The sequence below is a fragment of the Capricornis sumatraensis genome, chromosome 14 (assembly GCF_032405125.1).
Source record: "Capricornis sumatraensis isolate serow.1 chromosome 14, serow.2, whole genome shotgun sequence".
Classification (NCBI taxonomy): domain Eukaryota; kingdom Metazoa; phylum Chordata; class Mammalia; order Artiodactyla; family Bovidae; genus Capricornis; species Capricornis sumatraensis.
Genome location: NC_091082.1, coordinates 82,770,010 through 82,794,649, shown reverse-complemented (window position 1 = coordinate 82,794,649; position 24,640 = coordinate 82,770,010). Strand labels below are relative to the sequence as shown.

The window sequence follows — 24,640 nt, the reverse complement described above, 5'->3', positions numbered from 1 at the left end:
AAATGGGGTGAATAAATAAATCAAAACATAATCTAGAATATCCCCAAATATTTGAAAATTATGCAAGACACTTAAAATTAATAAATCAGAGACAAAATAACAAAGGAAATTAGAATTTCTTTAAGCATAGTAAAAATAAGTCACAAAATATCCGAACTTGTTGGGTACAACAGAAACATGGCTTCAAAGGATATTTAAAGCATGAAGTACTTATATGAGAAAATGAGAAAGGTCTCAAATCAATAACCTAAACTTCCACATTAAGAAACTGAAAAAGAGCAAATAAAGCAAAAATAGGAAATAATGAAGACAGAGAAAAAGCAATGAAATTGAAAAGAGAAATAATATAGAGACAGTCAAGAAATCAACACCTGCTTCTTGTAGAAGATCAGTAGAATTGATAAACCTATATGCAGTTTGACAGAAAACAGAAGATACAGATTATCAGTATCACAAGTGAAAAAGGTGTCACAAAATATACTGTAGACATTTAAATGACAATAAAGGAATAAAACAACTTTATGCCTGTAAGTATAACAGGTTAAACCTTTCTCTCATGCAGACTTTATCTTTTGTTATTGTGGTATATCACGTGGACTGATTTGCTTATGTTGACCCATCTTTGTGCAGAAAGAAATTTTGTCAAATGAGTCAACGTCCATTCATGATAAAAACTCACCAAGTTGAGTACAGCAAGAACATATCTCAACATAATAAAGGTCATTTACAACAAGCCCACAGACAATATAATACTCAAAGGTGAAAAGCTGAACGCCTTCCTAAAATTCAGTAACAAGACAAGGATGCCCACTCACCATTTCTATTCAGCATAGTATTGGAGGTCCTAGCCACAGCAGTCAGAAAAGAAAAAGAAATAAATTTATCCAAAATAGGAAGGAATAAGTAAAACTGTCACTATGTACAAATGACATCATACTCTATATAGAGAATGCTAAAGTCTTCATAAAAGCTCCAGTTCAGTCGCTCAGTTGTGTCCAACTCTTCGCAACCCCACGGACTGCAGCACGCCAGGCTTCCCTGTCCATCACCGTCTCTTGGAGCTTGCTCAAGCTCATGTCCATCAAGTTGGTGATGCCTTCCAACCGTCTCATCCTCTGTCGTCCCCTTCTCCTCCTGCCTGCAGTCTTTCCCAGCATCAAGGTCTTTTCCAGTGAGTCAGTTCTTTGCATTAGATGGCCAAAGTATAGAGTTTCAGCTTCAGCATCAGTCCTTCCAATGAATATTCAGGACTGATTTCCTTTAGGATTGACTGGTTTGATCTCCTTGCAGTCCACGGTACTCTCAAGAGTCTTCTCCAATACCACAGTTCAAAAGCATCAATTCTTCAGCACTCAGCTTTCTTTATAGTCCAACTCTTATATCCATACATGACTACTGGAAAAACTGTAACTTTGACTAGATGCACCTTTGTCGGCAATAACGTCTCTGCTTTTTCATACGCTGTCTAGGTTGGTCATAAAAGCTACTGGAAGAACTTAATATATGAATTCAGCAAGGTAGGAGGATACAAGATGAACATGAAGAAATCTGTTGTGTTTCTTTACCCAAATAATGAAATGCCACACCAGGTTAAAAAAAAAGAAAAGAATTCCATTTAAAATTGTATCCAAAATAAATAAAAAGCACCTAAAATTGACTTAACCAAGAAAGTGGAAGACCTATATACTGAAAACTGTAAAATATCAGTAAAGGAATCTGAACAATTTTTAAAGAAATGGAGAAATATACTATGTTGTTGGATCTTGGGTTGGAAGAATTAATACTGCTAAAATGACCATATTACCCAAAGCAATCTACAGATTTAATGCAATTGCTTTCAAAATACCTATAACGTTTTTCATAGAACTAGAACAAATAATCCTAAAATTTATATGGAAAAGATCCAGAATTGCCAAAGCAATCCTGAGAGAAAGGAACAAAGCTCTAGGTATATCCTTTCCTTAACTTCAGGTTGTACTGCAAAGCTACAATAATCAAAGCAGTGTGATACTTGGCACAAAAACTATAGATCAATGAACAGAATAGAGAGCCCAGAAATAAATCCATACACCTGTGATCAGTTAACCTATGACAAAGAAGGCAAGAATATACAATGGAGAAAAGACAGTCTCTTCAACAAGTGATGCTTCAGAAGCTGGACAGCTACATATAATACAATGAAATTAGATAGAACCGTATACAAAAATAAATTGCAGATACAAAACAAACTCAAATGGTGTAACCACCTAAGGGTAAAACAGGACACCATAAAACTCTCAGAATTGTAGCAATATTTTCTTTAAGTCAGTTTGCCAAGGCAAAAAAAAAAAAAGGAAGAGGGGGGAATAAATGGCACACAATCAAATTTAAAAGCTTTAACACAGCATGGGAAACAATCAACAAAACCAAAAGACAACCTATGGAATGAGAGAAAATATTTGCAAATGATGCAAATGACAAGAGGTTAATATCCAGAATGGACAAACACCTCATGTAAGTCAGTATTGAAAAAACAACGCAATTAAAAAACAGGCAGACCTGAATCAACATTTCTCCAAAAGAGATGTACAGATGGCCTACAAGTACTTGAGAAGATGCTCAGCATCATAAATTATTAGAGAAATGCAAATGAAAAACACAATGAGTGTCACCAGTCTTCAGAGTAGCTATAAATAATAAATGTTATAGGGGGTATGGAGAAAAGGGAACCCTCCTAAACTGTTGGTGGGATTGTAAAGTGGTACAGCTAGTAAAGAAAGCAGTCTGGAGGTTCCTTAAAAAACTAAGAATAGAACTATGATCTGCAGACTCACTCCTGAGTAAAACAGTCTCTAATTCAAAAAGGTGCAATTACCCCAGTGTTCATAACATCGCTGTTTTAAGATAGCCAAGACAAATAACTCAAGTGTCCATCAGCAGGTGATTGGATTAAAATGTTTTGTGTTTTTGTGTGTGTATAGACTCAGATGTAGAAGACAGACTTATAGTTACCAGTGAGAAGAGGGGAGGGGGCAGTGAGTTAGAAACACGGGATAATTAACAGATACAAACTGCTATACCTGAAATAAATAAGCAACAAGTATTTAGCAACATGGATGGACTTAGAGAATATTGTCCTTAGTGAATTAGGTCAGATATAGAAAGACAAATAATATATGATATCACTTGAATGTGGAATAAAAAAAATATGAGTGATGCTACATACAAAACAAAAACAGACTCAGATGAAGTAGATAAGTGTATCGTTACCAAAGGGATTAGGTAGGGACAACACATTAGGAGTACAGGATTAATAGATACAAACCACTACACCTGAAATAAGCGTCAAGTGTTTTACCATATAGTACAGGGAATTATCTGGAGTTTCCCTGGTGGCTCAGTGGTAAAGAATCTGTCTGCCAGTGCTGGAGACACAGGAGACATGGGTTGGGAAGATCCCCTGAAGGGAGGAAATGGCAGTCTACTCCAGTATGCTTGCCTGTAATAATCCCATGGGAAAAGGACACTGGTGGGCTACAGTCCATGGGGTACAAAGAGTCAGACGTGGCTGAGCAACTGAGCATGCACGCACAGGGAATTATATCCAATGTCTTGTAATAATCTGTAATGGAATATAATCTGGAAAAAAAGCAAGTGAACAAAAAAATCACTATGCTGTACACCTGAAACTAACAAGATAGCAGGTCAACTATATTCAATAAATATTTTTCCAAAACCTCATGAAGTGTAGTGCAGGCCCCGAGTCCTCACTAGGGTGTTATTATACCAAACATTTAAGGAATAAATGGTAGCAGCCCTATACAAAGTCTTCAAGAAAATTAAAGAGATGGGAGTTCTTCTTAATTTATTTCATGAGAACAGTGTTGCTCTGATACCAAAACCAGACAGAAACACTGCAAGGAAAGTGTTATACAGTATCCAAAGTGGGCATAGAACTGAAACTTTTAAACAAAATATTAGTATATCAAATCCTTTCTTACAAAAAACAAAGAGTACATCATAATCAAGTGAAGTTTATTCTGTGAACGCATGAATGATTCAAATTTTAAAATCAGTATAATTTACCATATAAGAAACTTTGAAGGAAAAAAAAAAACCAATCACCTTAATAGATGCAGAGAAAAAACATATGACAAAATTCATCATCTTTTCATTATAAAGCAGCAAATGAGGAATATAAGGGAACTGCCTGAAGCTGACAAAAGGCAGCTATAAAAATTCCCCAGCTAATATTATAATTAATAGTAAAAGAGTGGTTATGTTTATCTAAGGTAGGAATAAGACAAAAATGTCTTCTGTTAAAACATTACTCAACCTTGTATTTGGAGTTCTTAGATAGTAGAACAGTCCATACATATTGAAGAGTAAGGAATAATATAGACTTTATTCAGTTACAACAAGATTGTTTTTCTGGAGAACTTGAAAGACTGAAGTTTTAGCAGGATCAGCACACAGATAACCGTACATCCATATGCTAGTAAAACACCAATAGAGATGGAAAATTTTCAAGTACTGTTTACACCAACTTGAAAACCCAAAATGCTTGTGTGTAAATCTAGTAACAATGTGAAATATTTAAATGGTAAAAATAACTAAACCTAAGAAATTAAAGAAGACTTTAACAAATACGAGAAAATGCAGTGATTATGGGTTAGAAAATGCAATATAATAAGGATGTCGATTCTCTATGATTGATCTATAAATTCAGGACAATCCCATAAAATCCCAGTAGAACTTGACAAAAAGATTGTAAAATTTATTTAGAAAAGTAAAACAACTAGAATTGTCAATAGAAATTTGGAAGAAAAAGTCATCTCATTCTACCTGCTGTCAAGTCTTCTGATAAACACTACCGTGAGGACCAGAATCAAGACAGTGCAGTACTGGTGAAAGGACGGCCGTGTAGAGCATAGAACAGCAGTGTCCAGAAATATAACTGTTCAAAAAACAAAACAAACCCTCAACACTGTGTTAGCACCGTTTGCAAATATTTACTCAGAGTGAACCAAAAACTTAAATGTGAAATCTAAAACCAAAAGATTTTTGCTTTAGCACATAGGAAATCTTTGTGCCTTAGTCAAAGGCACAAATACAACTCTTAAATACAATTCTACAACCATGATTCTTTAAAGAAGAAATGTTAATATACTGGACTTATCAAAACTGGACTTCTACTTCAAATACACTATTAAAAGAAGGAATGAAATGAGCCATACATTGGGAGGAAACATTTGCAAAGTACATATCTGCTAGTGGACTTGTATCTACAACATATCAGTTCAGTTCAGTTCAGTCGCTCAGTCGCGTCCGACTCTTTGCGGCCCCATGCCCCAGCACACCAGGCCTCCCTGTCTATCACCAACTCCCGGAGTTCACTCAGACTCGCGTCCATCGAGTCAGTGATGCCATTCAACCACTTCTTCCTCTGTCGTCCCCTTCTCCTCCTGCCCCCAGTCCCTCCCAGCATCAGAGTCTTTTCCAATGAGTCAACTCTTCACATGAGGTGGCCAGAGTACTGGAGTTTCAGCTTTAGCATCATTCCTTCCAAAGAAATCCCCGGGTTGATCTCCTTTAGAATGGACTGGTTGGATCTCCTTGCAGTCCAAGGGACTCTCAAGAGTCTTCTCCAACACCACAGTTCAAAAGCATCAATTCTTCGGCACTCAGCCTTCTTCACAGTCCAACTCTCACATCCATACATGACTACTGGAAAAACCATAGCCTTGACTAGATGGACCTTAGTCGGCAAAGTAATGTCTCTGCTTATGAATATGCTATCTAGGTTGCTCATAATTTTTCTTCCAAGGAGTAAGCGTCTTTTAACTTCATGGCTGCAGTCACCATCTGCAGTGATTTTGGAGCCCCCCGCCCCCCAAAAAAAGTCTGACACAATCAGAAAACAACCCAGTTTTTTTAAAAAGGGCAACATGAATAAACCTATTGCACCAAAGAAAATATATGGATCCCCAAATACTTGGAAAGTTGCTCAGTGTCATAGTAAACTACAGAATGGAATTTAAAACTACAATGAGATGTCAGTAAACAGCTATTAGAATAGCTGAACAAAAAAACCCAAAACTAAAGACTAACAATACAATTAATAGGCAAGAATATACAGCAGGTGGAACTCTTAAGGCATCGCTGGTGAGAATACAGAGTGATACGGATATTATGCAAGACAGTTTGGCAGTCCCTTATAAGGTTAAATAGACACTTACCATACAACTCAGCAATGTAAGTAAAAAGATGTATGTTTATATGGAAACCTGCATGAGAATATTCAAAGCAGCGTTAGTCATAATCATTCCACACTGGAATTAACTCACATGTCCTTCAGCTTGTAATGGATGAACAGTCTAATCTGTATCCATGCAATGGAATAATACTCTACCATAAAAAGAAATGAATTCCTGAATCATGCAACAAAAGAATCTCCAATGCATTACGCTAAGTAAAATACCCACACTCAGGCTGTGATTCCACTAAGACATTCTGGGAGAGCAGCAGGATCAGGCAGGAAACAGATGAATGCTTGGCTGGGTGGGGAAGGTGGTTGAGAACTGGAGGGTTGATACAAAGTGACATGAAGTATTTAGAGATAATGGAATTTTTGTTATTATGTTGGTAATTACATGATTGTTTTGATTTATGAAAACTAACACACTTGTACACCTTAGAAAAGGATGAGATTTACTGTATACACTTTGTATCTACTAAACCTAACTGACAAGAAAATCATTAGGTGCAATTAGGAGCATATTGGCCCAACAGTGAAAAAAACTCAGGGAACCTGAAGACAGGGCAATAGATACCTAGCATGGTTTGAAAAGAAAGATTAAAACAAGAGACAGAGACAGAAACCTTTGGGAGAAAAAGCAAACAGTTGAACATACGTCTAATTGGGGTTTCAGAAGAGAGAACAACGCAGGAAATCATTTCAGAAATACTGGCTGAAAATTATGTAAATTTGATCCCAAACAACAACCCCACATATCTGGGAAATTCACTGCCCTTAGCAGAATAAATTTTAAAAATTTACCGAGAAACCCCCAATTAAGCTAAGCACAGCATGTTAGAGCTCCTGGAAACAAAAGCAGCAGCAGCCAGTGAGAGGGAGAAACAGACGGGAAGCCTTGTCTCCTTTTTCTCCTCACCCCAAGGTGAGGAGACTGACTTTATGAAACTATTGAAACTAAAGGACAGTTTCTGCTAATACGCTGAAAGAAAAACAGAATCCAGAAAAACAACACTTACGTAGAAAGCTGTGTGAAGAATTTGTCATCAGTCAACCTGGATTACCTGGAGGAGGGAAAGGCTGCTCACTCCAGGATTCTGGCCTGGAGAATTCCGTGGACTGTATAGCCCATGGGGTCATCAAGAGTCGGACTCAGCTGAGCGACTTTAGCAACCTGGATTATAAGAATTGATAAGGAAGTTCTTCTGGCTGAAGAGAAATGATACCTGATGGAAATTCAGACCCAAAGAAAGGGAGAAAGAGCACTCTTTTGGTTTAAAAGGCTGTATATTATCTGCCTCTTATCTGTCATTCAGATTTAATCTCATAAGATGTTCTCTTGAACTCACTACTCAGGCAAGTGTTTTCTTGATTTTTTTTTTCCCTCCCAGTTCTGCCAAACCCATTAATGGATACTAAAGTCAACTAAGAGAGTCAGGATGAGTACTTTTTATGAGTGGAGTAGAATGGGACATACCATAGCACATTGGTGTGAAGGCTGAGTATTACTCGTAAGACTGTCTCAGGCCTGTTGGTTTATATACTGGTTGACAGCATAAAACTTGCTTCTTGATCTCTGGTTGCAGCCCAGAATGTTTGGAAAACACTGCCCTAACTCCACAGACCTTTATTTCTTGAGCGTCCTAGCTTCTGTATGCTGTTGCCTCCTGAAAGCTTTCTTTTTTGTATCTAGGCATGGCTAGCTTCTTTGCAAATTAAACTTGAGCTCAAAGGTTACCTTGTCAGAAAAGCTTTTGCTACTTTTCTAAAAGAGCAAGGTATGTAATTAGTGTCAGAATGATCTTAAAAAAATCCTCACACTGAAGAAAATTACTTTTGACCTTACCCTGAGTTTGTATCTGGTAGTCAGACTGCTCTCAAAACTTGTCAGGAGTGGAAGGAAAATGTAGAGAAGCAAAAGAAGTATGATAGTCTGTTCTAGGTGTTTAAAAAAAAACAAAACACTGCTAGATTTCTCTAGATGTCTTTACCTGGAATCCAGATGCACAGAGGTTTGGGTTCTTTTTTCTTTTTTTCCCCCAATTAGTATCTTTTCATTTCTTTCCTGTTTCTTCCCCCTGGAATTACTTCACACTAGTTTTTCTGGTCCCGTGTGGAAGCGGCTTTCCATTAACTCTGGAATTTCTCGACTTTCCAGTGGTCAAATGTGAACATCCAGCTGTTGAAAATGGAATGATAGTCTCAGGATTTGGACAGAAACATTACTACAAAGCGACGGTTGTATTTAAATGCAATGACGGTTTTAACCTTCATGGCGACAGTATAGTTGTCTGTGGTGAGAACAGTACTTGGGAGCCTGAGCTGCCAAAGTGTGTTCAAGGTAAAAATACTGTCTTCCTTTTGTTTTTGTTCTTTATTTCTTTCACATTAAATATCAAGAATGCAAGAAAAACTGAAGAGAAACAATGTTCGTATTTACCTGTTGTTGTATTCATTTCTATGATAGTTGTATGACTTCAAATTCACAAGAAATCTGCTGCAGGAATTTTCTGCCTTTGTAGGGTCTTAGCATTTCATGTACATAACACAGGTATATAAATTTCTTTTGCTAGGCATTCTTAAATGTAAAAATGGAGAGCAGTCATTTTGCAGGGTAAATTGAAGTGTAGGGAGTTTTACCTAAATAAGTCGAGAATGAAAGGCATAATCCATGTGAATGGAAAGACAGTATTAATGCCCGAATTTTTGACTCAGTCTCCATTATTTTGTTTTCTAGTGTCGATTCCTCCCAGCACCCACCCTCCAATTCCCAGCACCCACCCTCCAGTTCCCAGTGTCTCAGGTTCAGTAACTTCCTACATATATTTTTTCAAAACTCTTTTAAATTCCTGGTGAAAATGCCAGCTGTAACTCCCAGATGTTTGACGCTATCTGCATTTTTTTTTATTCTGTTTTCCAGTGTCGACTCGCAGCACCCAACAACCAATGCCCAGTGCCTCAGGTTTAGTAACTTCCTGCTTATATATTTCAAAATCCTTTACGTTTCTTGTGATTTTTTTTCCAAAATCTTTTAAATTCCGATGATTTATACTCATTTATCAGTTTTAGTAATGAAATATTCACAGCCTTTTTAGTTCTTAGATTGAGTGATTCTAAAATTATGTGCAGTCTGCAGATATAAGCAGATAGCAAGTTAAGTAAACTTTAAATATGTTTACTTATCTGTAAAATGATTTCACACCTTCCTTCCTTCAGTTCAGTTCAGTTGCTCAGTCGTGTCCGACTCTTTGCGACCCCATAGACTGCAGCACGCCAGGCCTCCCTGTCCATCACCAACTCCTGGAGTTTACTCAAACTCATGTCCATCGAGGCGGTGATGCCATCCAGCCATCTCATCCTCTGTCTTCCCCTACTCCTCCTGCCCCCAATCCCTCCCAGCATCAGGGTCTTTTCCAGTGAGTCAGCTCTTTGCATGAGATGGCCAAAGTGTTGGAATTTCAGCTTTAGCATCAATCCTTCCAGTGAACACCCAGGACTAATCTCCTTTAGGATGGACTGGTTGGATCTCCTTGCAGTCCAAGGACTTTCAAGAGCCCTTCTCCAACACCACAGTTCAAAAGCATCAATTCTTTAGCTTCCTTACTTAGTGATAGTAAATTTAAAGTGGGATTCATTTAAAGCACTTAGCATAGCCCCTGGTTTCTAGAAAGCTCTTAAAAGGCAGCTTGTACCAGTTACACTCAGATTAATATTAGTGCAGAGAAAGGCCCACAGGTTCTGTCTTTTAGCTCGTATTCTGTGTCGTCAACACGGATGATTTATTCATTTTAAAAGTGATCTCTCGACACCTGCACAGGATGTCTTCTGGGTCCAGGACCGTTTCCTTTCCCAGGCTGACCAGCTTGGTTCTTTTTTATAAACTGGGAGATTACTATTGTCTCTAGAGTGAGACTAGTATTTCTACCACTTCCGTCACTCCCCCAACTCCTAACAATTATTGTTTTCCTCTTTACTGAGCGTTTTTTGTTTGTTTTGGATGTTTTTGTTTTTGTTTTTTGAGGGGGAAGAGGGAGTTGGCAACAGAAAGTAAGTGGTATAACAACTAAAAGGCAGAAAAAGCCCTTGTTTATTGGAATGAAATGGAGGAATTCTAGCAGGGACTGCTGATCAGCTCCTCTGCCTGAGACTTGAATGCATATTTTGCGATGTTGGAAGGAATTGTTTCCCTGAGATCAGGGCTGCTGTCTCTGGCTTGTATTTAGTTGCAGCAGAAGCTAGAGACCAGAGGAGGGGTGGAAAGAGTATCAGTCTGGGCAGACTTTTAAAGAGTTGACATAAGCATTTCATGAAGGATTTATAAAGCATTGATAGTTTAGTGTTTGAAAGAAGAATTCTGAAGACAGATGTACAGTGAAGATAAAACTATGGAGATTATTTTAAAATATCAAAAATCAAAATTCCTCATGAGACTGTCAATCATTTTCTGTCATCAGTTAGTATGAAAAAGATCATTTAGTTCAGTTCAGCTCAGTCGAGTCCAACTCTTTGTGACCCCATGAATCGCAGCATGCCAGGCCTCCCTGTCCATCACCAACTCCCAGAGTTCACTCAGACTCACGTCCATTGAGTCAGTGATGCCATCCAGCCACCTCATCCTCTGTCATCCCCTTCTCCTGCCCCCAATTACTCCCAGCATCAAAGTCTTTTCCAGTGAGTCAACTCTTCGCATGAGGTGGCCAAAGTACTGGAGTTTCAGCTTTAGCATCATTCCTTCCAAAGAAATCCCCGGGTTGATCTCCTTCAGAATGGACTGGTTGGATCTCCTTGCAGTCCAAGGGACTCTCAAGAGTCTTCTCCAACACCACAGTTCCAACGCATCAATTCTTCGGCACTCAGCCTTCTTCACAGTCCGACTCTCACATCCATACATGACCACAGGAAAAACCATAGCCTTGACTAGACGGACCTTAGTCGGCAAAGTAAAGATCATTAGCAACATATAATGGTGGTCATGTAGATCTGATTATGCAAATATGAAAAACTGTAGGCAAAATACTAACTGGGGAAGGACACAAGTTATGCAATAGGAAACTATATGGATGGTATTTTTTTAAAGAACTATATGTTTATTCTGAGCACGTTATTTTTATGGTTTATTAGTAGTTAACTTCTAGGATTTCCACTATATACAAAGGCACAGTGAACATGCCTATGCAACATTCTTGTGCACTTGGGTAAACATGTGTTTAGGTTAACTTTACAGAAGTAGAATTGAAAAATTAGGGAGTACGTGTATTTTTCATTTTGAGAAATAATTCATTTTGAGAATCTTTTTAAAAAACCAAATATCAAATTTAAGTCCATAATTTTGTATGGAAAAGGCTGGAGAATTGAATCTAATTTTCCATTCCAGATTCCAAGCCCACTTCTCCAACCATGACTCCAGGACTAACTCATCCAGGTTCAGTGTCTGAGCGTTTTTTTCATCTACACTTATTTATCCATGTCCTTCTTTAAACTGTTCTACATAGCTTCTGAAATTTCTTAAGTGTTTGTGGGTTGTACCTTCTTTTTTCATTCTGATTTTGTTAATTTGGGCCAACTGTTTTCTTGATGAGTGTGGCTAAAGATATATCAATTTTGTTTATCTGTTCAAAAAACCAGCTCTTAACTTTCATCGGTCTTTTTTTATTTTTAAAAAGTTTCCATTTCATTTCTTTCTTCTCTGGTCTTCATGATTTCTTTCCTTCTACCTTTGCCCTTTCTTGTGTGCTTCTGTTTCTGATGGGTTTAGTAGAAGGTTAGGTCACCTGAGATTTTTCTTCTCTCCTGGCGTCGGCTGATGTGGCTGTAAACTCCTCTCTTAGAACTGCTTTTTGCTGCACCCCATAGATTTTGGATTTGTTTTCGTTTTCTCCAGATATTTAAAAAAATTTCTTCTTTGATTCAATCAGTGACCCGCTGCTTGTTTAGTAGCATACTGTTTAGCCTCCACAAACGTGCTTTTCTGTTTTAGTTTTAAGTATAATCACATTGAACCCATAGGGTTATTCTGACACCACACTGATGATAAATTTGCTTGCTGTACCACAGAATATTGTCCTAGGAAATGTTACTGGACAAGAAGTAGAATGCTTTGGTATTGACTATAAATTTATAATATTTTGATACTACTTTTAATGACAGACATTGATGTAGTTTGTATAAGGAGAATGAAATTATAAGAGTTTTTGTACAAAGTGAAAAAAATCAAAATCTGTGAACTTAGAGGATATTAAGCTCTATTGTTTTTTCTCTTTTTTTTTTTTAACTTGCATTTTTTCCTTTTTTCTAGGACATCCCAGCCCTACTGATGCAACACCCCCGAACGATGCTGAGGGTTTAGGTATTATTTTGTTACTGATTATAACCCTGTGTCATAAGGCCCTAGTTTTCTATGTGGAAGTATTACCATTATCTATAATTAGAGAAGAAACAACATGTTAAAAATGGGTGATAATTGTTCACTTTGTAGTTGTAAAATTGCACATTTTAAGGAATTTTAAAGGTGCAGATCCCATGACATATTTAAGCGGTACTTTTAAACACATGTAGATAATATAGATTTTAGGAGGTTGCTCAACTTAGGATACCTAATAATAAGTTTACTTTTTAAAATAATATGGCTATATGTAGTCTAACATATAAGTCTGACATCTAAGTTATTTTCTATGTAATAGTTTTACTTTGTAATGGCAATTTGTAGGTGAATTTTCTTTCTGTTGGTACCTTGTAAACATAAGCCTTAAAGTACTATTAGTTGGGTTAGTTTTTCTATACAAGGTTGGGGTAACACATTTAATCTTGGCACACGCAATTCACACAGTATGTGTGAAAGAACTTGATGGAAGTATAGTTGTGACAGTTAAATGAAATATAACGATTTACTGATAAGGAAAGAAAGAAAAATAGTTTACTTTTCTTTACATTAGACTAGTTTAGTTAGTCTTTATAAAATGCACTTTAGGCTTGTTATATTTTCCCTGTGAAACCTGTGGTCACACTGGCACTCTGCCAAGAGAATCCAGTGCCATCTCAGGATGTTTACATTCGATAATATTTATGAAATAAAAAAAGAGCAGAGCTGTGCATGACACTGTATGCTATGTTACATGCTCTATGTTATAGATAATAAAGTAATGGCAGTTTAGAAGCAGAGGTGCTACTGACTAGTGTTTCTAAGCATTAAGGTGTGGTCTGGAGAGTCAGAAATGCATGTTTATGCCTCCGTGCACAGGTCTATGCATGTGCCCTGGTGTTCCCTTTACATTCTTAATTTGCATTGCTTTCAGCGAGTCTCCCTAGGGAGTTAGGGCTGCGTCTTCATCTGCGGAGAAAGTGGGGTGGGAGCTGTGGTGATCGGGTGAAGACTCTGCATGGGTTCAGAGCACTCTTTATGATTTCTTCCACAGACTTCAGGGAAAAGCAGACATTAAATGTCTAACAAAGTCATAAGTAATAAAAGAACTGAATGTCGAACTGAACCAACCGTAGCTGGATACTCACATTTTAAAACTGGTTTTCCTCTAAACTAGTGAATTCTAATTGTTAACCTTCACTAAATAACCTGACATCGTAGCCAGAGCAAACAGCAGTGAAGAGTGAGCTTCCTTATTAAGAGTGTCACAGAGGCGTTTCCTAACTCTGGAAGTGATTAGAAGGGTTCTGTGATGCAAATAACCTGGAAGCACAAGCAGTTGTGCTAAAGCTAGATTGACAGGTTTTTCCTCTGTAGTCACAGATGATCTGGTGAAATTAAAATGCAGCTGCTCCTAGGAGCTCCCAGATACTTCCTTATCTCCCAAACTGTCTTCATCTTTCGCAGGTGCAGGATTCATCGTGCTCATCGTTGTTGCTCTACGTAAGTGTCAAGAAGTTTGATGCCAATGAAATCAAAACATTGCTCTGAAGAAGTGTGGTTTTGTTTTGTTTTTTTTTTTTCCTAAGGTTTTTCAATATTTATAGCTTTATAGCTTGAAATTAAGTAAAACAGGAAAACCTGACTTTTTTACATAATACACTACCTTGTATTAGCAATACTCTGTTCGGCAACCCACTCCAGTATTCTTGCCTGGAGAATCCCATGGACGGAGGAGCTTGGTGGGCTACAGTCCACGGGTCACAAAGAGTCGGACACGACTGAGCGATTTCACTTCACTATTCCTGTCTATTCTGCATGTCCACATACTAACAAACTCAAAATAATACATGTTGTTTCAAAGGTGAATTTTCATCATATGAGTTTTCATCCCAAATATGCTTTGGGTAGTTTTGTAAATTTTCAAGAATTTCTCTGACTTACTGTATACTGTTTAATCCAAAGAATACAATATACTGAAGAGTCCAAATGGACTAGCAATGTATATGTGCTTAAATTAGATACCATTTTCTGGCCATGGGTACCTGAAAGCGTGAAAATGAAAGTGTTAGTCACTCAGTCGTGTCTGATTCTTTGCAATCCCACCAGGCTCCACTGTCTGTCTGTTCTAGTCCAGGCAAGAATACTGGAGTGGATTGCCATTCCCTTCTCCAGGGGATGTTCCCAACCCAGGGATTGAACCCAGGTCTCCTGCATTGCAGGCAGATTCTTTACCATCTGAGCCTCCAGGGAACCTCTGATCAGCATTCATTTTTTTCTACTAGATTTTAAATCTTGGCAGTGATTTTTCTTGATCATGTGACATTTGTCTCCTGATTTCTTGTAGTTGTTGGCATTGGATTATTGCTTTGCCTGTACTTCTGTCTTTGCAGACGAAAGAAGAAAGGGTAAGGTACAGCATGTTTTTTTAATTTATTGCTCCTCCTCACTGTTGACATTCTTTTGTGCAGTTTTTGTTTGTACTCTGTATTACGTGTTTTTAAAAAATTGCTCCTGCTTGAGTGTGCTGTGTGAATTACACATCTTTGCTAAAAATATTTTCACCTGTTTTTAATATCACTGCTATAAGAGTAATCTGTGCAGGTCGCATCAACTAATTATGATGTAAGAAAAATATCTGTGGGATTTGAGGTATAAGTGCTGAAATAGATCATGGACCGCTTTGGGGGTCTTCTCTACCCTAGGCATACCCAACTTCCTAGATTGGACTAATGGCCAAGATTACATATAAAATGATTCCCTGTGGAGACTTTGATAGCTGTAGTCACTGCAGTTTTGACGGTGAAAGTTTTCAGTTGTCTGTATAATTTAGGTAGGTAGTTGTAAGAAGCTACATAGATGTCTCCTTCAGATACCAAATTTGTTTTTTTTTTCTTTTAGATTTGTTATACAGTTAAACTGGAGAATTTAAAGCAACATCATTTGATTTCCCTCTTATGTTCTCTTAATTTACTAGGTTGAAGTAAAACTGATGGGGTTAAACTAAAAGTTGCTGAAAGGGTAAGATTTACAAGGAACCTCATGAACTTTGTCTTTTTATCTATAAAAATAAAATAAGAGAGAGAGTTAAAATTGCAAAAAGGTTCAAATATATAATTTGTACCTTTTAAACATCATCTTAAATTTTAATGAAGTAATTTAAAATCTAATGAAAGACTTAGAATAAAACTGGAGCATAGAACAAGATTAGGTGCTTTGATATTTCTGATTTTTAGTGATTTTTTTCCCTATTGCTTTGTAAATCAAACTAAAAATTAAAAATGAATGGTATTAATGACTTTATGATATTTATATTCCTTTTATTTTAATCACTACATTTGGACTGTGTAATAAAAGTACATTCTTCACTCATAAAGAGCTAAATACATATTTTTAAAATTTCTTGGTCATCTTTTAAAAATGTCCACAGTGCCTTCATTTGAACCTTGAATCTTATATTTATAGAACATATAATATGCACATTTGATTTCTCTATCAATAGTGTATTTTTTAAACTGCATATACACAGGTGGTATAACACGGAAACACCATCAGTGAAATATTTGACAAGTCTAAAATTTGTCAACTAGAAATCACCTCTAAAGAAAGCAGAACAAAATAGCTCTCTGCTCCTTACTGGCCTTTGTGTAAAACATCATTACACGAAAATACAGTTTCCTAACAAACATTAACCAAACTCTGTCTACCAGTGAATGAGTCTTTTAAAGCTAAACAAGTATCTGAGCATCACACCCCCAGGTTAAGGTACCAGTAGCATTAGAGTTCTGAGATCCCATTTCTAAAGAGTTCCCCAGTGAGGCTGCTGCTGGGCCAGGAGGACAGTTAGAGAAAGCAGGGTATAGACTGTTACTGATGTGCCCGTGCTCTTTAGCTTTGAAGAAGCACCATCAAGCTTATTGGGAAATGGTTCACTTGTTCAAGACAATCAAGTGGATTGTTCAAAGACTCCACATTTTTGTGCATGCCTTTTTAAAAGAATGTAAAATAATACCTAGCTTTAGTTTGCTTTTCTTTTAAAAAGGTAATTATTTTTATTATTGATATATTTTTTGCACTATTTCATGTCCATTCTCCCCCACCCCAAATTGCTTTCTTTGCTTTGGAAACTCCCTTACAAGACTGTAAACTATATGCAGTTCCTTCTCCATTTGTAGGGATAAATCTGGAAGCAGGATACCAGGCGCAAAAATTGCTGATAATGGGAATTCCCTGGTAGTCCAGTGCTTAGAGCTCACGCTTTCACTGCCTTGGGCAGGAGTGCAGTCCCTGGTTGGGGAGCTAAGATCCTTCAAGCCTCAAAACAAATCAAAAACACAAATTTGCTTGATACAAAATGGATTTGATATGAACTTGTATTTTCGATAATTTGGGAACACAGTTACCCTCCTACAGGATTTATACCAAAGCATGAAAATAAGTATATTTTTGCGTGTGGGGGGAGTCTTAGGTCCTCGACCAAAGATCAGACTCAAGCTCCCTGCATTGAAAGAACAGAGCCTTAACCACCGGGGAAATCCCCTAAAAGTAGTGGTTTTGGTTGTTTTTTTTTTAAGATCGTTAAATTATGAAAAATAACCACAAGGTTAAAGCATTCTGCTATAGTAGTTTTCTGTTTCTTAGCTCTCAACGAAGAAAAGGATAGGGTCCCAGGTGAGCTGACAGGCTCCATCTGCATACTTCTTCCTTTTCCCGCACAGCTTCCTTTCCTAACCAGCTCTTCTGCTATGCTTTCCAGACTTGGAGCCACAGCCCTTCGCTCTCTCCTTTGCTCCTGCCTGAGTCCTGTTTGCATGTCCTGACTATGTGGTTCCAAACACCAGATGTCTTTTGTTAACATGAATGTTTTCAATTATTTGTGGTAAATATTTTTTGTCATAAATGGATCATTTTTCTCTGCTCGGGTTAAGAGTTTGCTAAGTTCAGTAGAATTATTGAAATAATTTATGTATTTTAGTAACTAAATACCTTTTTTCTTTTTTTCATTTAAGTATATTTATTACTTGTGCAATTGTAAACTATTTTAATGTTATCTTAATAAAGATTGATCGAGAAATGTTGTAATTTTTAAGTTGTCTGCTTAAATGCATCTTGCTGAAGCTTTTTTTGGATATACTGTAAATGGTAAATCCAGTTCAGGTGGTGGTGAGTGTAATGACATGGTCCAAAACTTGAATGGTCAAATTTACTTGAACATTTTTCTGCGTGGTTCTCAAATTCTGAACCATTCAACAAAGGCTTTAAAATTTTTAAGCAAGAACTAGTAAATAAAAAAGATTTTGTAATTAAAATCATAAAATCAGTTTCTGAGACAGTATTACATGGGATTAATACATGCCCCATGTATTGCCCCAGAAGCTGTGCTGTTGGAGACCAGGACCGTGTCTCCTCATACACTCTCATTCTGAGAAAACGAGTCTACGTTATTCACTCGAGACCAGGCGGTTTCAGAAGTAAACAGATTATATGCACATTTGGAATCTGTTTATCTGCTGTATGATCTGTAAGATTTCAAGGGTAAAGTTGCTTCCTGCACCAAATTCTTGCTTCAACTTCCTAAGGAGAATCAGGAGAGACATAGTTGATGGGCCTAATTGTCAGCTTTCCTTCCCTTCTCCTCCCTTATTGATTTTATCCCATTTTTATGCCACGCTTGCTTCTTTTTGGTGTGACCTCACTATTTTATTCAACACTTTTCCCTTCCTCTGTTCAGCACATACCTAACTGGTGAGAGCCACAGACAAGACATTTTATTTCTCTCTGAGAAGAGATGAGAGAAACGTTTGCTTTTATCATTAAAAGGTATCTGCATTTTGTTGCGTTTCTTTTCAGAGATGTCCTTTCTTCTGTAAAATATTTGATGAACATTTAGATAGTATCCTGAGCTGAGTGGACAGTAGGCATCAAGGAGGACATTTGAATTCTGGTTCCCCTTTGCAAGATTATTGGTCTTTATATTTTCTCCTTCCCTGTTTTAGTGTAAAATAATGTGCACTGATAGGCTTTTGCTTTGACATAGGCACCCACAGAGTAATGACCCCTTGACCTTTGGTCGGACTGTGACAAGTATTTTATATAGCCATTTCTTCAGGACTATTGTGGAGAGCAATTCAATAGTTAGGCCTATCAATGAATCCTCGAAGATCACTATATTCTTCTATTTGAAGTGAATAAATACACTTTTTTTTTCCCCTAGTAGTAGTGGAATATTTATTTTCTTAAATAGAATTTTAAATAGAAATGCAATATATGAGAAGGATAAATAAGCATTTATATAAACCTAAAGAAACAAATCAGCTCTACCTTCTAGCAGCTGTGAATCCAAATCTGGGGGAAATTTTTAGTCTAATGGGAAATAATCAGACAGTCAGTCCACTTGAAGTTCACTTTTAGGTTTTTTTTGACAGAAACCAAACTACATTTTATGTAATTTTGGTAAAGAATTTCAGTTTCAGCTTGTAAATATTAGTTCTGTAAAGGCATGTAACTGTTTCCCTCAGCCAGTATATTTTTAGCATATAAAAAAGTAAATAAACCAGCACCAACAAAAATCCTCAAATTTTATGTGAAGTGCATTCCCTTTAGCCATTTAATCCCCTCCATCTCTGTCTCTGAATGAAATGAATTGGAAGTTCTTTTTCTGCCTGAATGTCTCTGCATAGGTAGGAAGAGAGGAGATAGATTTCCACACTCATGTGCAAGGTGCTACCCTAAGTGACAGGCATGAAGTTGAGAGCAGATTCCACAACGACCAATGGGGCGAGCAGTTCCTTAGTAAAAGCAGAGCGGTGTCTTTGATCACAGGGGCAGAGGGGAAGACAAAAATATACCAGCTACCCCGCCCCATGTATCTGCTCAGTTCTCTAAGGAGTCCTTTGAGGCTCCAACCAACCAGAAAAGCGGTTTTCAGACAGTCCGTGAGCTTCAAATTGTTTGTAAACACTTGAAGTTACCTTAGTGAATGCTAAAGGCAATATGACTTATAACTGTAAGTAGTAACTCACTTTAACATTCTAACCATCTTTAAATAGCTTGATGTTATATCCAATGAGTTGTTTCTTTAACTTTATATAAATGCTTATTTATCCTTCTCATATATTGGATTTCTGTTTAAAATTCTATTTAAGAAAATAAGTGTTCCCCTACTATTAGAGAAAAAAAAAATAAGTGTATTCACTTCAACAAACAGAAGAATGCAGTGGTGCTGGAGGATTTAGTGAGGCCTAACTGTAGAATCGCTCTCCACAAGAGTCCTGAGGACGCGGCCAGGTAACAAGCACCGTGCTGTGACAGCGCTGGTTCATAGTGAAGCCGCTCCCTCCAGGGGAAATAATCAAGTCTCCAGCGCTCACGCGGTTAGTTCTTCCACGAGGGAGGCATCCCGAGGGTTTGCTGGGGCAGGCACACTGTAAACAACTGACGGGTCCACGTTGGGTTGTAGTCTCTCTGGTGTAGTCAGTTTCCGAAGCAGGAGTGGAAGTGCGTTTTCCAGCTCCAGAGCCAGTGGTCCTGAGTGGCTGCCTCGAATGTCAACACTGGCTCATCCCATGTAAAGTGAGCTCGAGTGCACAGTTACACATCAGAGTCAAAGGCTTCATGGGGAAAAAAATGTACAACCCATGCATGTCAGGTTACGTAAACTATATGAAAGTTAATTTTCTTTTCCCTTTTTTAACGTGGCTTCTAGAAAATTCAAAATTCCCTGTGTGACTTGCATTGTATTTCTTTGGAAACCGCTGGACTTGAATAACAGGGTTTAGAAAGATGTTCCTTGTTACCAAAAAAAAAAAAAAACCCAAAACCGTGTGGTGTGAGTTTTAGTTACTTAGGAGACTCTCTAACCAGAACATGTGATTTCCTTGACAGTGAGGGGTAAATGAAACATTACGGAACGTGAACGCTCAGAATCATTACCTTTGTAACAGTTTCATCTCAGAGCTGGATTTTAAATTCAATCTTATAGAAATGTGCTTCTCTCTAGTCTCTCCCATTGGTCCTAAATTAAGATAGGAGGATATTTACTAAGTATATGCAACTGCCCTTCTTGTCTTGGAGGAAATCCAAGCTACAATACAGAATTAGAAAAAAAGAGTTTGCAGAGTGAGGCTGGTTGAACATTGGAATAACTTTAAAAAATCATTTATTCCCTAGTTCAGTGACTCTTACTAGTATATAGCTTTTTTTTTTAATCATCCCTATTCTAAATGGGCTTCTGGAATTAATGTATGTACTTAATTTTGTTCATCTCTGATGCTGTCTTCTTACCTTGCTTCTTAGGAAACCAGAATGTCATGGTACATACTGTTCTGTTCCCTTATAGGAAAGCAGAATGTAGCGCTTCGTACAGCACTTACCAGGATAGAGCAGCCACTCCAACAGAATAGATGACCTGAACCGTTTCCAGGAACACATGTATCACTCAGCCATGAAAATGAAGGAAATCTTGCCATTTGCCGCAATACAGATGGACCTTGAGGGGATTTTGCTGGGTAATAAGTCATATAAAGAAAGACATGTGTACTGTCCGATCTCACTTATATGTCGAATCGGAAAAAAAACAAGCTTTCAGGAAAGGAAAATGAGATTTGTTGAAAATGAGATTTGCTTCTGTACAAATAACATATTCCATATATTATTATATCAGCGGTGGGATGCTGGTGGGGATGGGTTTGAGTAAAGGTGGTAGAAAATACAAACCTTCAGTTATAGGGTGAGAAAGTACTGGGGTGTAATTACAGCATAGTGGCTACCGTGAGTTACTCATACTGTGTTTATATTGGCAAGTTGCTAAGAGTGGATCTTTAAAAGTTCTAATCACACGGAAGAAAAAAGTTTTTTGTAGGTCTTGACATTATCGAGTCATGCTGTACACCTTGAACTTAACGCAATGCTATCTCTCAATTTTGTCTCAATACTGAAGGAAAGAAATAAAAAGATTATTTGCTGCTTTCTTACACTGTCAGAAATAAAACTGCTAAGCGATAGCCGTAGGAACAATAAAACATTTTAATCTGGCAGAAGTATAGTCACTATTCTTTAATGCTTCTTTGAAACATGTATGAATTTAGGTTTGAACACCTTGCCTGTTTTTCCTTAAATAGCACTTGATTTATGGGGCAGGTCAACATGGTATTCCCGGTAGTGTTAAGGTAGGGAAATGTGGTGTGTTTTTGTTTTTTTTTTTTATAAGATCTCCAAACTCAGAGAAATATATTGAAAAATGATATTACATTCCATTTGCAAAGAAAGTGATTTTGAAATCTTTTTTTGTTCAGAGATGATTACCAGTTCTTAAGGTTCATTCTTTTGAGTTTCTTAACTAAGAATATTGCTGGAAAATATTCTTATATTAAATAGATTAAAATGCTATTTTTTAAAATTTGTAACCTCGTGGTAATTTAGAGATGCTATTAAGTTTTTGTCTGGCATTTGTTCTTCACCCCTTTTATTTATAATAAGCCAGTCTGAGAAACGAAGAATTCAGCATCAGTTTCAGGCTTCTGTACAAAGTTAGAGTATTCTTAGCACCCATGGCAATAATGCCAGCTCAGGACAAAGTGAACGCTGTGGCCTTATAGTTTTCTTAAGAAAATTCCACTTTATTATTATTATTATTGTACTATAGTTGTTTTTTTTACAATGTTGTATCTGTTTCTGCTGAAGAATTCTACTCTCTAAGAGAGTTAGAATCCACTCTAAAGTCTGGCTCTAGGGGGTTTTCTCTGCCCACCTGGATAAAGATATGTCTTACTTTACACATGTCATCAGAATGTAAGCAGTTTTGTAGGGAATGAATTCATCAGATAACCTCAGGTCGTATCAGAATCTTAAGTCTTTGTGGGTTCCTCACCTCATCTGTAAAGGGCAGAGTAAAAATGAAGCCCTGTATTTCAGAAAAGCAAACTCAACTCTGGGGATGTAGGTCATGCAAAGGGAAGGAAAAAGGAAACATTCTCAGGTGAGTCTGGACACTCAGGTGGGACAGACCCCAGCCTGCTTCTCTGTCCTCACACCAGTGGCCACAGAGGAGGGACTCTGCTGTAACTCAGATTTTTACAGGCTTTGTTTTACACCTTAAAAAAAAATTTTTTTTTTCTTTTTTAAATTTTTTGGCCATACCTTGACATGCAGAGCTATCCAAGCTGAGATCAGACCTGTGCCCCCTACAGTGGAAACACAGAAACCCAACCGCTGGACCACCAGGAAGTGGAAGGTCCTCACAGGTCATAGTTATTAGCACAAACTGGGCCAAAGAAAAGTTGCCTTGGAAAGGTGTGAATGAGGACTCAAGGGTGAACAGGAGTAAATACTGTTTTTCTCCCTAAGGACGTGTTTGTAAGGCCCTCTGTAAGCGGTCCTTCCCTTTGTAATCTTGGGTAAGGCACTTGGAAGAGAAGTTTGAACAGAATAAATTCAGGAATTCTGAGACAAATCCAGAGTTGAAGTTTTGCTGTACCCTTTAATCACATACTCTTCAAGAATCTAACACTTTCTCAGAAGCACAGAGGTGCCTGTGGTACATATTTCTTAAAACCTCAAGGAAATGTTTTCAACAAAAGTTTATTGTGCTTACCAAAACAGACTTTCACAATAGTTTCCACTTCAAATTTAGTTTTTCCAGTGTTAACATAGTTATATGTAAGATTGAAATACGTGTGTACATATAAATTATGTTCTGTCTGCAAATCACTTGTCAATGACTTAAATATATGAAGAAACCATTTTTCTCTAGAAATGCCTGTCTGGATGAGAGGGAAAAGTGTATTTGAATTTAAACTTAAAACTGCAAGAGTGAATCCCCAGTGGAATGAGACGTCTCATGTCTGTATTGTTTGTTTTCTGAGAATTGAACCTTTGAATCTGTTTAAAAAATAAAATGTCATTATGGAGAAGTTTCATTTGTGATGATGCACTTATTTCCAGTGTGTTTTCTCTCAAAGAAGAGTGTGCCTCTAATCGGGCCAACCTTCTGGAAGCGTTCCCCTCCTACAGTCACCCCTTCTAGCCCTCCAGTCTCAGAGCCTGTGGTCTGTCCAGGCTCCTCCCCTCCCAAGCCTGCCTCGGGCCTCCCCTGCTCATGGCGTTCAGTCCCACCTTGTTACCCGCAGCATAACGTCCATTTCATGAAACTTGAAAACTTCCTGCAGTTAATGCCCAGCTTTTCTCTGCCTGCAGCACTTCAGATAGCCTGCTCTCAGCCAGCCGGGCCACCCATCCTGTGCTCTGCTGTACTCCTGGCTCACTGTTGCCCAAAGGCCTCTCTCTGGTCCTGTCTGATCCTGGGCATCACTCAGGCCCAGTTCAGAGAGCCCATCATGTGCAGCCCTTCCAGATTCCTGCCTGGCTCTCAGCCTTCATGATTTCCTGGCCTTGAGGGAACACGCACGTCTACGTGTGGTAGAAGACGTATCTTCCGCATCACTTTCACGCATGGGTGTAGCTGAGTAAAAACCCAGGTCCCAACCATGACACCATAGCACATTTCTGAAGCACGGCTGCACTCTGGAATCCCCTGGGATTTTCACTAACGCCTGGGTGCCCCCACCCGCTCCCCCAGATGCTTGTCACACTGTTGACCTGGGATGTGCCTGGGTATTAGACATCTGTAAAGCTTCCCAAGTGATTATAATATACAGTTAAAGGAGAACCTCTGCGTTAGTGGTTCTTCAGCCTGAGAGTCCACGTCTGCCTGTGAACTTGCACATACAAACTTGTAGCGACAGAAGGTAAGTGCTTATATTTGCAAGAGAAAATTGTGTTTTTGTAATTTAGCCTGTTAAGTCACAAAATGACAGACTTGACAAGATCTTGTCACCCAGCTAATCAAAGGAAGCTATCTGGTTAAAAAGAAAGGAAGCAATCTTTATAATGCCAACGCTGATAATGAGGTTGGCTATAAAGAAAGAAAACATTTTGCCAAACTTTACTTACCTGTAACCTGAGATCCAACCAGTCGATCCTAAAGGAAATCAGCCCTGAATGTTCATTGGAAGGACTGATGTTGAAGCTGAAACTCCGATAACTTTGGC

General features: G+C 37.9%; 1 protein-coding gene across 10 annotated transcripts in view; it reads left to right on the top strand.

Moving 5' to 3' along the window:
• Positions 1-23,486, top strand: part of LOC138090187 (membrane cofactor protein-like) — a 39,036-nt gene extending 15,550 nt beyond the window's left edge. The window contains exons 6-14 of one of the 10 annotated variants that reach the window (XM_068985674.1): positions 8,394-8,576; positions 8,973-9,038; positions 9,156-9,197; positions 11,610-11,657; positions 12,531-12,581; positions 14,061-14,096; positions 14,941-15,001; positions 15,571-15,614; positions 20,932-23,486. In XM_068985674.1, the coding sequence (XP_068841775.1) occupies positions 8,394-8,576; positions 8,973-9,038; positions 9,156-9,197; positions 11,610-11,657; positions 12,531-12,581; positions 14,061-14,096; positions 14,941-15,001; positions 15,571-15,580 (497 nt within the window). In that variant the 3' untranslated portion in view covers positions 15,581-15,614; positions 20,932-23,486. Of the gene's footprint in view, positions 1-8,393; positions 8,577-8,972; positions 9,039-9,155; positions 9,198-11,609; positions 11,658-12,530; positions 12,582-14,060; positions 14,111-14,940; positions 15,007-15,570; positions 15,615-18,324; positions 18,386-20,931 lie in introns of those variants that run through there. The other 9 variants (XM_068985675.1, XM_068985672.1, XM_068985676.1 and 6 more) reach the window with 9 other exon arrangements.
• Positions 23,487-24,640: the final 1,154 nt, after the last annotated feature.